The sequence below is a fragment of the Aspergillus lucknowensis genome (genome assembly GCF_044049455.1).
Source record: "Aspergillus lucknowensis strain CBS 449.75 chromosome Unknown BJX67scaffold_5, whole genome shotgun sequence".
NCBI lineage: Eukaryota > Fungi > Ascomycota > Eurotiomycetes > Eurotiales > Aspergillaceae > Aspergillus > Aspergillus lucknowensis.
The window spans coordinates 641,436-653,649 of NW_027263549.1; the positions used below are offsets into that span (position 1 = coordinate 641,436).

The 12,214-nt window shown below is 52.4% G+C and overlaps 4 protein-coding genes across 4 annotated transcripts; 3 read left to right on the forward strand and 1 right to left on the reverse strand.

Annotated features, from left to right (window-relative positions):
- Positions 1–57: 57 nt before the first annotated feature.
- On the reverse strand, positions 58–4,199 carry BJX67DRAFT_344615 (putative ubiquitin C-terminal hydrolase). Its single transcript, XM_071028280.1, has 3 exons — positions 3,680–4,199; positions 3,404–3,604; positions 58–3,326 (listed from the first exon to the last, which is right to left on the reverse strand). Exons 1-3 carry the CDS (start codon positions 3,887–3,889, stop codon positions 459–461), a joined length of 3,279 nt encoding a protein of 1,092 aa, XP_070889772.1. The 5' UTR covers positions 3,890–4,199; the 3' UTR covers positions 58–458.
- A 294-nt stretch (positions 4,200–4,493) lies between these two features.
- Positions 4,494–7,192, forward strand: vps27 (ESCRT-0 subunit protein VPS27). Its single transcript, XM_071028281.1, has 4 exons — positions 4,494–4,888; positions 4,950–5,231; positions 5,293–6,061; positions 6,110–7,192. The coding sequence occupies exons 1-4, from the start codon at positions 4,688–4,690 to the stop codon at positions 7,009–7,011; spliced, it is 2,154 nt and encodes a 717-aa protein (XP_070889773.1). The 5' UTR covers positions 4,494–4,687; the 3' UTR covers positions 7,012–7,192.
- Positions 7,193–7,671: 479 nt separating this feature from the next.
- BJX67DRAFT_248051 (uncharacterized protein) lies at positions 7,672–9,813 on the forward strand. The gene has a single exon (XM_071026220.1). The coding sequence runs from the start codon at positions 7,754–7,756 to the stop codon at positions 9,725–9,727; it is 1,974 nt and encodes a 657-aa protein (XP_070889774.1). The 5' UTR covers positions 7,672–7,753; the 3' UTR covers positions 9,728–9,813.
- Positions 9,814–10,943: 1,130 nt separating this feature from the next.
- Positions 10,944–11,498, forward strand: BJX67DRAFT_378118 (cytochrome b5-like heme/steroid binding domain-containing protein; the record flags this gene model as incomplete). Its single annotated transcript, XM_071032282.1, has 3 exons — positions 10,944–11,062; positions 11,133–11,259; positions 11,331–11,498. 3 exons carry the CDS (start codon positions 10,944–10,946, stop codon positions 11,496–11,498), a joined length of 414 nt encoding a protein of 137 aa, XP_070889775.1.
- Positions 11,499–12,214: the final 716 nt, after the last annotated feature.

Here is a 12,214-nt window from a genome sequence, read left to right on the forward strand (position 1 = left end):
GATTTGAGACACATTTGTTGTCCAGGTCATACATGAAGGTGGAAAGTAGATTGTTTGGAAGGAAGACCATAAATTATATATATTTGCCATTTGCTCGTAGCCATCTCACCACGGGTTGAATATGAGAATAATGAAATGATAAGGAATCGAGTCTATCATCGCTGCGTAATGCTCATCATCCAACTATCATAAAGGTAGGATGAGGATACATGGGGGAAACAACAAAGTCTATTAAATACAGTTTAAATTGCAACGAGACTGAATGCCAAATGCAGTGCCCTGTTCTTCTCAACATGAATGCTAGATCAGAAGGAAGACACCTGAGGTGACGGGGAAAACGTGCAACAAGCTTGAACTCGAAGATTGAAAGTAGAACAAAAAACATCAATTCGTTATATCACATGAGCGCATTGACATCGTTTCTTTGCGGACGCAATCGAAAGGGAGAAGAGACGACCCTATTTTGCCGGAACACGTTCATAGAATACAATATATGCCTGCTCATTCTGTAGCCTGTCTTTGAATGACAGGTCACGGGGGTTGAAGTCTGTAGCCCGGCCGTCGTCGAATTTGCGCCAGCACTGGCGCGATGCGTCGCGGACTAGGGAGATGTAATGACCGCTGCCCATGGAAGAGCCAAGGTGGCGCAGGACCCCGTACGCATCGTATGTAAATGGTGGGTCTGTGGCGGAAGTTGTGTCTTGTGATGGCGTACTGGGCGGTTCTCCAGGGGTCGGCTGTCGGGGTTGCGAGAAGACGAAATCGTCCATGCGCAGGCCGTGAAGCGGAAAGTCGATGGGGGTGTGGATCTTGCGGGCACTCTGGGTTTTGGAGGCCGAGAATCGCTTGAAGTGGATGACCAAGATTTGCGGAGCACGAGTGATGATGATTTGTTTGGTGGCTACGCGCTCACATTTGCAGTAGGGGCACTTCCAGACCTCGTCGCCGCTTAACATTTCTTCCTGACAGTAGCTGCGCAAGCATTGGTAGATATCCCCCCTGCCGGACGGAGGAATTTCGACGCTGATACTGTAGAAAGCTTCATAGGTGGTCGAAGTCCGCTTGCAGGTCGTACACCGGAGTCGGCTCGCATGCTGTCCTGCAAAAAGAGATGATATGAATGATTCTTCTCGATGGCAGTAACGGTCCCACTCTATCTTAGATACCTTAGCCACGGGCATCCTCTCCCGCTGCATCTCCTCTTCGAATGTCAGCGGCCTCAACGGATTGCGCTGCCAATTTACATTGAGGTCTTCATGGAGGCAATCTACCACAAAATCGAAGAACTCTTTCGCATCCTGTTGTCGATCTATGGCCCACTCCTGATTCAAGCGCCCACAGAAATTCCGAAAGGATGTAGGCATGATTACCTGGACGTCGTTCTTCCACAAGGACCTTATGAGATTTGCAAATAGCCCAGGCATGACCCCCTGAGATCCTTTCCAGTTCTTTTGGACATAGAATCTAAAGCGGTCATCAATGAAGAATTTGCTCATGAGCACCGTCGCACTCAAACACTGAACCGTCGAGTTCAGGTAGCATGTCACTCCAAAGTTTGCCAAACCGGTCCGAGGGAGCTTAAGGCGATTTATTATTGAACTTGACGTATAAAGCGCAGTTTTAGTTGCTGAATTCTGCCTCTCCAACGGAGCTTGTATCTGTCGACCGTCCGAGACGCCACTATAGCTTGGACGTGGAACGGCAGGAGGCGGCCTTGAAGGAGCAATTGGCACAGTAGCGGCGTATTTGGATGTTGCAACTGGTTCAGCCTGAGGCGCTACCATCGATTGCTGAATCGCGTGGGGCTCGGGAAAACGGCGCAAGAAGTCGTCGTAAGAACGAACAAATGGCGAAACAGGAGTTTCGGTCTGGTGCTCTTCCTCCGGTTCCTCAGTAAGTGCATCCTCTCCCAGGTAGGTGCTCGTGTCAATCTCTTCCGTTTTTGACTTCTCCATCCACTCCACAAGCTCTTCAGGGTTCAGTTGTTCAAGTTTGCGAAGCCTCCGCTTCCTGACCTCTAAGCTAGAATTGGCACTAGCCACGGTAGGGACCCTACCGAGAGGCCGACCTGGCTTTGGGACGGGTCGCTTTGTCTGTATGGAGGCCATGATGGCTGCTGTAGATGATGTGGCCAACGACTGCTGTCCGAGAAGATCAATCCAGGCGTCCAGGCCACCCAGTAGAAGGGTGGGAGGACGCCCGTCTTTCAGAGGCTTATAAGCATTGAACTCGTACAGAGTATCATACAGCGCCCTGAGATGAGGCGCGGTGGTTCCGACTGGAGGGCCCGCAAGATAGCTGTTTGAGCTGGTATTCTGGTCATAATAAACTACCATGTCGAACTCGTTGCGTCTCTCAAACAGCGATTGTTCATGTTCAGGTGATACCACCAATCGTTCCTCAAGTTCTTCGGCAGAGACATTCTCCTTCAGGGCGACAGGCTCTATACATATGACCGATTTTGCATAAACATGGCCACTATCAAATTCCTCTCTGGAGCGCACGTCGATCAATAGAATGTTGTACCGTCGGAGTTGATCCAGCAACTCTTGAGAACTTATAGTCGACCTATGCGGTAGTTCGACGGCGCTACTACCGGCCGCCTTCATCGAATGTGCACCGTTTGGAGTCCGAGATCTATAAGGGTTATCATCGAACCCAGTAGGACCTGGGCTACCACGAGGCGAATTGGTAAACTGAGAGTATCGCGCGTGTATCGGACGAGAGCTTTCTGTCGAAGTTCTCGGTGGGTTTGATGGGGGTTGCGAAGGCACGGTCCATATAGGGCTGTAGGCAGGATCCGGTGCACGTGGGAGTGATGTGTTCAGGGGAATCTTGGGGGGCAAAGAAGGGCCGCTTTGGGCTGAACCCATACTTCGGGGCCCCAAAGGCCGCCTAGGAGGGGAACTCAGAGTTGACCCATGTGTTGGTCCAGGAGAAACGTAAGAAGACGGCCGAGGGGATTTATTCTCAATATTCCTCTGGTCATTCTCTCCCGGGCCACCATCCACAGGCGGAGATGTTGTCTTCAACCTAGCAAGCCGTTGCGCCAGTGCATCTGGAGGTGCCGAGTTCCTGTTATGTTGCGCCAGCGCGTCGAACGCTTGGAATTCCGAGGGACTAGGCATCCGCGTCGATGACTCCCCGACCTCACTCCGACGACCACGGGAACTTATAGGCAGATATGTTCCTGCAGGGATCACTTGTGATGCCGGTCTTCGGGAATTGGATGAAAATTGGCCGGTGGGCAGAACCTTACTCATGAGGTTGTTCTCCAATATCTGCTCCTTAATTGAGTCCACTGTCCCCTGCTTCGTTCGTACAGCCTGGAGTGACATGGTTAGCCGATCCACGCACATTACGCACGATCAAGACTGAAACATCCGTCTGAAGGAGGACTTGCCATCATCAGATCTGCAAACTGTCTATGCCAACCGGGAAATTGATTCGCAGCGGTCCGATAATTGGGGTGTCGTGGAATAAGATTTATAGTGATTTCGGAAGCACGAACATATTGCACGTACGCTTTGTCCAGCTGATCATTCTCCGCAAACCCTTTAAATTTGGCAATCGCGTCTTCCGCCGTAGTTAACAAATCAGTAAGCTGCGCAGGCCGTATTAGCAACGTCAACCATATTACAAAAAAAAAAAAAGGGTGAAAAAGCCATGAATCACGCACCGGTGTATGCTCATTTACGTCCAAGGCTGCCGCTTCATCCTGAAGGTCTTTTATATGGGGAAACGGCGGCGAATATCCGTTCTGATGCCCTCCTCTGGTCGTTTCGGTTTGCCTTCCACCCAAGACCATACCACCCGTCTTACGACGGTTGAGACTATCCCCGGGCGCGAACGTCGGCGGCGAAGGTAGCGCCGCTGCGTCTGGGGCCATTATCTCAGGGTTAGAAATGAGGATTCATCGAAGCCGGGGGACGGAAAGGAAAGCGGATCAATAGCCGGACGGTGGGACTTCCAGGTGATCGTGGCGACAACAAAGTAGGCACCACACAAAGGGATCCAACAAAAGAGTGAATGAGGTTAGGCATCAGATTTAGAGAAAGAGAGAGCACATGAGAGTACCTGGGAAAAGGAAAGGAAAGTAAAAGAGAGAGTCGAGACTGGAGGAAGTTGAATGCAGACAAGTCCAGGGCAATCCATGCATTCTAATGCTGAGCGGGATGGAAGTCTGGGGTAGGTTATGCTTGTATGTATGTAATTGTGCTGTAAGGACTTGTTGTCGCTCTCTCCCGCTTCCTTCTTTCAAAATTCTGCCGCTTGGAACAAGGTGTGAACCACGCGGCTCCGCAGGTAAAGAGAAGCGGTGAGCTCCACTGTATGTCTTGCGTGGTAAGAATACTTACCGCCTTAGCCTATGACGCCACGCAGCATTTTCAGAGTTGGATGAGTCAGCAACCATTAGGCATCCAGCCAATCACGAGAGGGTCGGGGCACATTACAACTTGAAGAGAGACAAGCTCGATGTCAACCTGGGCTTGGAGCTCTCTCCATCATCCCAGTACTTGTTTACCTGCTCTCCTCGATCTCCTCCCCTTACGACCTCTCATCTCTTCTCGACTTCTCCTTGTGCCTTCCTGTTTGCCACCGCTTCTTATCACACTCACATCGTCCTCGACCCACGACGACTGAAATTCCCCTCCTTTCTTGCTCCCTCGCTCTCCCCGCACCCGTCATGGCGGGTTGGTTCTCTTCAGCCTCACCGCTCGACGAGCAGGTTGAGCGGGCCACCGCATCTTCTCTTGAAGATATCGCTCTCAATCTAGAGATATCAGACCTCATCCGATCAAAGAGTGTCCAACCTAAAGATGCGATGAGATGCTTGAAGCGGCGGCTAGAGAACAAAAACCCTAACATCCAAATAGCGACTCTGAAGGTTGGTTCCCCGCTGCTTTTTTTTGCCTGCTTCATCCTTCTGACGAAATTGCCGACTTTAGCTTACTGACACCTGCGTGAAAAATGGTGGAACCCATTTCCTCGCGGAGATCGCATCGAGAGAGTTTATGGATAACCTTGTGTCGCTCCTCAAGACAGAAGGCGCCCCGTTGAATGCTAATGTGAAGGAGACGATGTTAGAGCTGATACAAGACTGGGCTATGGCGGCTCAAGGCCGCATGGATTTGAATTACCTGGGAGAAACATACAGACGGCTGCAAAACGAAGGCTATCATTTCCCACCAAAGACTGCGATTAGTGGAAGCATGCTTGAAAGCAATGCGGTACGCTCAGGTAATTCCATTCGATATTAAAGCTCATTTCTAACATTTTTTGTCCCCCCAGCCCCCGGAATGGATTGATTCCGACGTCTGTATGCGTTGCCGAACACCTTTTAGTTTCATGAATCGCAAACATCACTGCAGAAATTGTGGAAACGTTTTCGATGCGCAATGCTCTAGCAAGACACTCCCCCTACCTCATCTAGGTATCCTACAGCCTGTCCGTGTCGACGATGGTTGCTACGCTAAGTTGACTTCGAGGCCATTCACTCAAGGCGCCGTGGCGGATCGATCGGCTTTCAAAAACAACTCCATTACAAAATCCAGCGTCATGGAACCACGGGCGGCCAGGGCGGAAGCAGGTTTTGATGATGATTTGCGCCGAGCCTTGCAGATGAGTCTGGAGGAGGCTCAGAATAGATCTCCGAGCGGGTATGTCCCACGGTCCACGCCCTCTCACGCGGCTACAAAAGCAGCACCCCAACCTAGTACCGGTGAAGAGGAGGACGCGGATCTAAAAGCTGCTATCGAGGCATCGCTCCGTGACATGGAAGAACACAAACAGAAACATGCGGCGGCTCTGAAGAACACAACTGCGCCTGGCTCCACTTCCCGTGAAACTCCCAAAGCGGCATCCTTGCCAAAGAATCCGTATGAGCTCAGTCCTATTGAGGTAGAGAACATCCACCTTTTCGCCACTCTCGTCGACCGACTGCAACACCAACCTCCGGGAACCATCCTTCGTGAACCTCAAATCCAGGAGTTGTATGAGAGTATTGGAGCGCTTCGACCCAAGTTGGCGCGCAGCTATGGGGAGACAATGAGCAAACATGGTAAGAATCCGAAGTCCGCTGAGCAACATCCACAGCTAACCAACCAAGATACATTACTGGACCTACATGCCAAGCTGTCGACAGTGGTGCGATATTACGATCGCATGCTGGAAGAAAGGCTATCTAGCGCATATTCTCAGCATAATTTGGGGTACACACCCGTTCCGGGTGGAGCTCACTACCCGAATATATATCCGTCGATGCCCTCAACCTCAGCTAGTGGGAACCCTGGCGCCGAAAATTTCTATTACGGGAATGCGAGCGGAGAACAACCAGGGGCTTCCCGAGCACACCCTCAGTCACAGCCGGAACGAGAGACCAACGCCATGAGCCCCATAATGCAGCCGCAGCCTCCGCAGCCCGTATCTCCCAGTTCACAGTGGAAGCAGGGCAACCAACCGATCGCGTCTCCTCAGATGGAGGCAAACAACGTCTATCACAATCCCACTGCCTACCACGGCCCAGGAGCGCCGTCACAATTCTATACATCTACAGTATTTCAGGAGCCAGAGAGCACACGTTTCCAGCAACCCAGGCAAGGAGAAACTGAAACGCCGTATCAGCCGTCTCCCACAACAACGAGACGTGATTCATACTACCAGACTACAGGCTTTCCGACGCACCCTACGGAAAAAATCGCACCTACCGACTATGGACCCGCATCTGGGTATGTGCAGGCCACCGAGTCCCGGCCACCGCAGGTAGGTAGCCAGTCAGCTCCTCAAGCCCAGCCCCATCAGACAGAATCATCAAACCAGTCGTATTATCCCCCACAGCAGCAGCAACAACCCACAGAAGGAGGCGTTCACCAGGGTTATCCTCAGGGAAGCATTGGCTACCAGGCTCCTTACAGTGGTGACGTCTCGCCTATTACCGCGCCCCATCCTACACAATACCAGCAATCGACACCGTCCCGGCCTCCCGTTGAGGAGAGCCTGATCGAGTTGTAGCGATATCTTCCTATGTTTTCTTGGTGTTTTGCCTTGGGCATGATAGCTGATTTCAGGTGTTACATTATGATACCAGACGAATAGGTGGCTTCCTAGTCGCGAAATTGGATCCATGTACATTCATTCGAAGCTAAGGCAATGATAACAAACCGTGTCAGATCATTTAGCACTGGATTCTGCTGCAGTGGCGACAGAGGGGTTCTTCTTGTTCTGTCGCAAGTCTAGACCTGGATTCTCGGAAGGGCTGGATGAAAACGGCGAGGAACGCGGAACCCGTAAAAATAATCCATCTCATCCCGAGGTCCTTGTCGTCAAGTTCCTCTTCTGCAAGCACCCCAACACAACAACCCGTGTCCTCTCTCTCTCCTCGACGTCTCGCGACAGTGGCGACCGTGGATTGTTGGCGAGCTCGAGAGGAATGTTCTTCTGAGCAGTCTCTGTCCTCCTGGTCCTTTTTGTCCGCCTCTCTTCCCCTCTTCTCCAGTACACCCCTGCTCAGCTCTCGTCATCTTCCACCAATTGCCTCGCCCCGCGCTTGTCCAGCTCGTTGCTCGACACCGTCCCTCACTCATCAATAATTGCTTTTCTTTCAGCTCTTTTTGAGTCGGCTCGGCCCTGTGGTGACACTGATTGTTCTTGCTGTGGTGAAGCGATCACTGCAAGCCTCGACCTCCAATCACTGCCACTGATCTGCTGTCGAGAGCTGCTCGTCGCCCGATTAGGAGCTTTCGCTGCTGGCGCCATGCCGACCTCGACGAACTCCTCGCCTGTTAAGCGCCCGGCCTTGGGCCGCCGGGCTGTCTCCTCTCACGCCGTCGTCACGCGCTCGTCCTCTTCTTCAACCCAGGGGGAGCTCTCTCACTCTCACACCTCTCACACCTCTCACCCTCATAAGGCACCCAGCCATAGACCTCATCGAGCGCACCTTGTCGGTAGTGGCCACCGCAGTCACGGTCGGAATCCCTCGTTAGGCAGCAAACTGAATAAGCTACCAAGACACCTCTTAACTGGACACGCTGAGCCTGGCATCCGGTCGCATCAACGCAAGAAATCCGCTCCAGTGACACCCGCTGCGAGTCCGCCCGGCGCTCATGTTCGCTGGGATGGAGCGGCTGACGGGAGCTCCCACCATGCCACTGCCTCTATGAAGAAGAATTACTCGAGCCCCGCCTTGCGACGAAATCACTCGGGAGTTATACCAAAGAAAGCTCTAGTGACCGACCGTCCAAACACCAGCTCTGGAAAGAAGAAGACTGTCGGGTTTGAACTTGCGGATTCAACAGACGAAGGTGAGTGGGAGGATACAACACAGTCGCCTGAGAGTACCAGGCGGAGTTCTGTCGTGCAGTCTCGAGACAGCGACGAGAATCCGGCGGTACTTGTTGATCCCCTTACTTTCGTAAAGCGGCCCTACCCCCAGTTTCCTCGAGCGACTAGCCTACCAGAATCTACAAACAGGAGCTTTCACGACGATCCGTCGGAGAACAAGGACGACAGCGACAGCGACGAACAGATCGAACGACAGTCACAGCAGGAAGACTCAGATTTGGAAGAGCACCAGCCAGAGGATCCTGCACGTCTCTCTGATCAAGGTGATATCGCGTCACGTCTCCTAAGCCCTTCACATTCGGCCAAAGCACCTCCCGCGATGTCGTCCATATCTGCCACGGCTATGCCCGCCCCGGTAGATACAATATCAAGAAATACATCTCTGACGAACTTGGCGTCCGGCCAAGATGGCCTCCATCGACCCTTACCCTCGGCTAGCGTTGCCCAAGCGAGTACTCCGACAACGCAAGCACATGCAACATCATCATCAATCGAAGGAGGAGTGTCGAGATTCATTGTAAACAGTAAATTCGCAACCTCCCGCACCGACTCAGATCCGAACACGCCATCATCGTTTCTTCCAAACTATCACCCGCAGAATGCTCATCCGCAGACTCCGCCATCCCCCAAGGACGCACGCTCTCGGAAGACACGAGCATCCCCTTCTTCCAGACAACCTGGGGTAGAGCCGCATTCCCGTACTCAGCAAAAGCTGTGGTTGCAGCGCACAGCAGCACTAAACACTTCACCACCCGATACTCATGTCCCACCCACGGATGTGGCGCCGTCCGCGATGGATTCGGCCTATATCAGTGGCACCTCCCGCGTCAGACCGGGCCCATACGACTCTTCAAGAGCACATGTCAACGGATCTTCTAGAAACGGCGGAGCACCACATCAGAGCGAAGCGAAGCACATCCGCAAGGCCTACGAAAAAACCGCCATGGAACTCACCGTTGTGCGGAGATTCCAGTCCCCTACCAGCAACAGCTTTGCCCGCCTAAATGCCATACTTAAGAATCCCAAGCCGGACGCACAAAGCGAACTCGGTCAACCTGTCAAGTCGGCGCCCGCACTCGTTTTATTACAGAGGGGTAACAAACAGGAGAGCGGAGGGGACCGGAGCCGAGCCGGCAGCTTTGAATCTAGACAGCTCATAGGGAGGAAGCGACCCGATCCGCAGAGTCCGCTTTCTCAGGTCTACATCCAGGACCCTGAGGATCCCCTGCACCCCTCCCACCGGCTCCTTTCAACCTCCGATGAAGCCGTGCACGGCGGCACTCATGGGGCTGAGGATAGTCAGGCGGAAGAGTCGTTCCTCCCAGATGAGACTGACATGATGATTCGTCGTATGTGGGAAAGCCGAGAAGTTGCTACTTCCGGCTAGGCATGGGATTCCAGTTCTTTGCACTTCTTCTTTTGCGAGCCATCAGTCTTCGGTCTTTCTAGCAAGTGATGGCGTCAAGGCGGGAACTTGTTCAGCTTCAGCGCCTGGATGTTTTGGAGGTCTCCTTTTGTTTCGCTTTATGTTCAGAGTTCATAGCATGATATCCCCAGTTTCATAATCTATTTCTTCCGTACGAACCATGGTTGTGCTGTTGAGTCGCATGGAAACAACTCGGTAAGGTTCGGGCAATAAACCCCGAAGGCACTTCCCGACGACAGCGGGCCCCGAGGCTATGGTTGTTGACTGTTGAGACCAGTCGGAACAAAGGCGGGATTTGTTGCTTGCAAATTCCTTGCCTGTCACGAATTGTTCCGGGCTCGGCGATTAATAATTGATACGATGACCGGTGAGTGCGGGGGCATTCCGGACAAGCCTGATGTCCCTCTGTGGAAAAGAAATGCGGCTGTACCTGTTCAGGGAAGAGCATCCAGAACGCCGGGTTCTCAAGGACAAGAAGACTCTCCTCTTGAGTTCTCCTGACGGGCTCCTGAATGCTACGACCTGCCACCTGGGCACAATGTTGATTGGTTCCTGCGTGACTAAGGAGAAAATAGACGGACTCCGATTCGCCAGCGTAGTTATCAGGCCACTTTCCAGCAGAGTCGCCCCGGAGTAACGCTTCAGGGAAGGAGAGGAAGAAGCAGAACGAGCCAGAGAAGGTCTGATATTGTTTGGTGAACCGAGTCGAATCCACGACCGACCCCGGATACAACTCGCGGCACTGCATACCCCGGGCTATTCAGTAGTTGTCTGGGAAGGGCCGCCAAAGGCGGAGAAGCGGTCAAATCACGTTCAGGAACCAACAAAGTTGCGAACAATTCTGGCCCTCCGACTTTCTTTCTCCGTCTCTCTCCTCTCCTCTTCCCGCGTCCACTCTCTTGCTCTCACGATCGCACATCCACTTGAGTCGCTACTGTCTCTCTTTCTCCCGCCTTCCTAGAGCTCTCCAGTAAGTTCTCCCCCTCACTCAGTTGCCCATTCCCTTTCCGAAAAGCGCGAACGCCCCGAAGATAGACCGTTACTCCCGTCAGTTGTGCTTGTCCTGACCACACGTCCCTTTCCCTGTTCCGTTTGCCGTCAGTCTAACAAGCCATCTAATTGCCACCCCTCTTTCAATTCCAGGCACGTTCCCTGTACACAGCCTGTCTTCGCCATAATGTCTGCCAACAAGGAATTCACCTACAAAGAGGTCGCGGAGCACAACACGAAGAAGGATCTCTATCTCGTTGTTCACGATAAGGTTTACAACTGCTCCTCGTTCGTTGATGAGCACCCGTACGTTCCCACCCACGTCCAAGTTTAGCAATTCCCCGCCAGATCCGAACTTATAAACTAATGATCCCAGTGGTGGGGAGGAAGTCCTTCTCGACGTAGCCGGCCAGGATGGCACGGAGGCTTTCGAGGACGTCGGGCACAGCGACGAGGCCCGCGAGATTCTGGACGGACTCCTCATCGGCTCCGTTAAGCGTCAGGTACGTTTGTATACTTCTGCCTGCACACCATTCTATCTTCGAACGGTAGTTTTCTGACTGTCTCTATCTAGCCTGGCGACCCTGTCCCCAAAGTCCACGCACAGACTTCTGCCGACTCGTCCTCCTCCGGCTCGAGCTCCGGCTTCGGTATCGGACTCTATGCCATCCTCCTGATTGGTGGTGCCGCCGCATACGGTGCATTTCAGTACCTCCAGGCTGGTGGTACCAACCAGCAGTAGATGGTGGTGGTGAGCGAGAGGCCAAGATATAATAAACAAAATAAGCCCGAAAGAATTATGTTACGAAGACTTCCTTTTTTTTTGAGAGAGAGACAGAGAGAGAGCTGATACTTGTTTTCCTTCTCTATATTTAATGCGACCCCTTTTTGATTGTTGAGTGACACGCTTCCATCGTTGGCTGCAGCACCAGGTGTGCCAGGTGACGGCTTACCTACCAATTTCATCAACTGAAGAGAGCCGAGTGCTGTTTGATTGCAGTTGCAGATTGTGCTTCCTAGACCATTTGCGTTATGTTTCTACCAAGAAAGACCGAGAGTTGTGGCATGTGACTCATCCCAATCTACCCCCATCAATCTATCACTTCTCCCAACAAGAGGAAATTGTTTCTTACCTCGTATCAATCGTCCAAGTTCTCCAAGTGCTTGTCATTATTGCATGACCACGGAGAAGCCACCCAACTGACCAACGGCTCTGGGATCGTGCAAGAGGAAACGGCGAGCAGAGCACATATTCGACCGTTTCCTTACTCGCACATGACAGCCCGAAATAATCGAATGAGGTTACCGGAACATACCGGTGTAGTTTTCAAAATGCCTGAGAGAAAGGCCGAAAGAACCATCTAGAAGGAACTCTGCGTTCCTACTTACTGTATGTGCGCACAACACAGGTTCGCAAGACATGGTGGGGGTGGGAAGGTATGCGGAAAATTCTCTGGC

Bases quoted from the DNA above. Each gene is read 5' to 3' on its own strand.
- BJX67DRAFT_344615 (XM_071028280.1), bottom strand. From the start codon at position 3,889: ATGGCCCCAGACGCAGCGGCGCTACCTTCGCCGCCGACGTTCGCGCCC. The intron at 3,605-3,679 runs GTGCGTGATTCA...CGGCCTGCGCAG, and splicing joins ACGTAAATGAGCATACACCG to CTTACTGATTTGTTAACTAC. The intron at 3,327-3,403 runs GCAAGTCCTCCT...ATGTCACTCCAG, and splicing joins AGTTTGCAGATCTGATGATG to GCTGTACGAACGAAGCAGGG.
- vps27 (XM_071028281.1), top strand. From the start codon at position 4,688: ATGGCGGGTTGGTTCTCTTCAGCCTCACCGCTCGACGAGCAGGTTGAG. The intron at 4,889-4,949 runs GTTGGTTCCCCG...TGCCGACTTTAG, and splicing joins TCCAAATAGCGACTCTGAAG to CTTACTGACACCTGCGTGAA. The intron at 6,062-6,109 runs GTAAGAATCCGA...TAACCAACCAAG, and splicing joins GGAGACAATGAGCAAACATG to ATACATTACTGGACCTACAT.
- BJX67DRAFT_248051 (XM_071026220.1), top strand. From the start codon at position 7,754: ATGCCGACCTCGACGAACTCCTCGCCTGTTAAGCGCCCGGCCTTGGGC.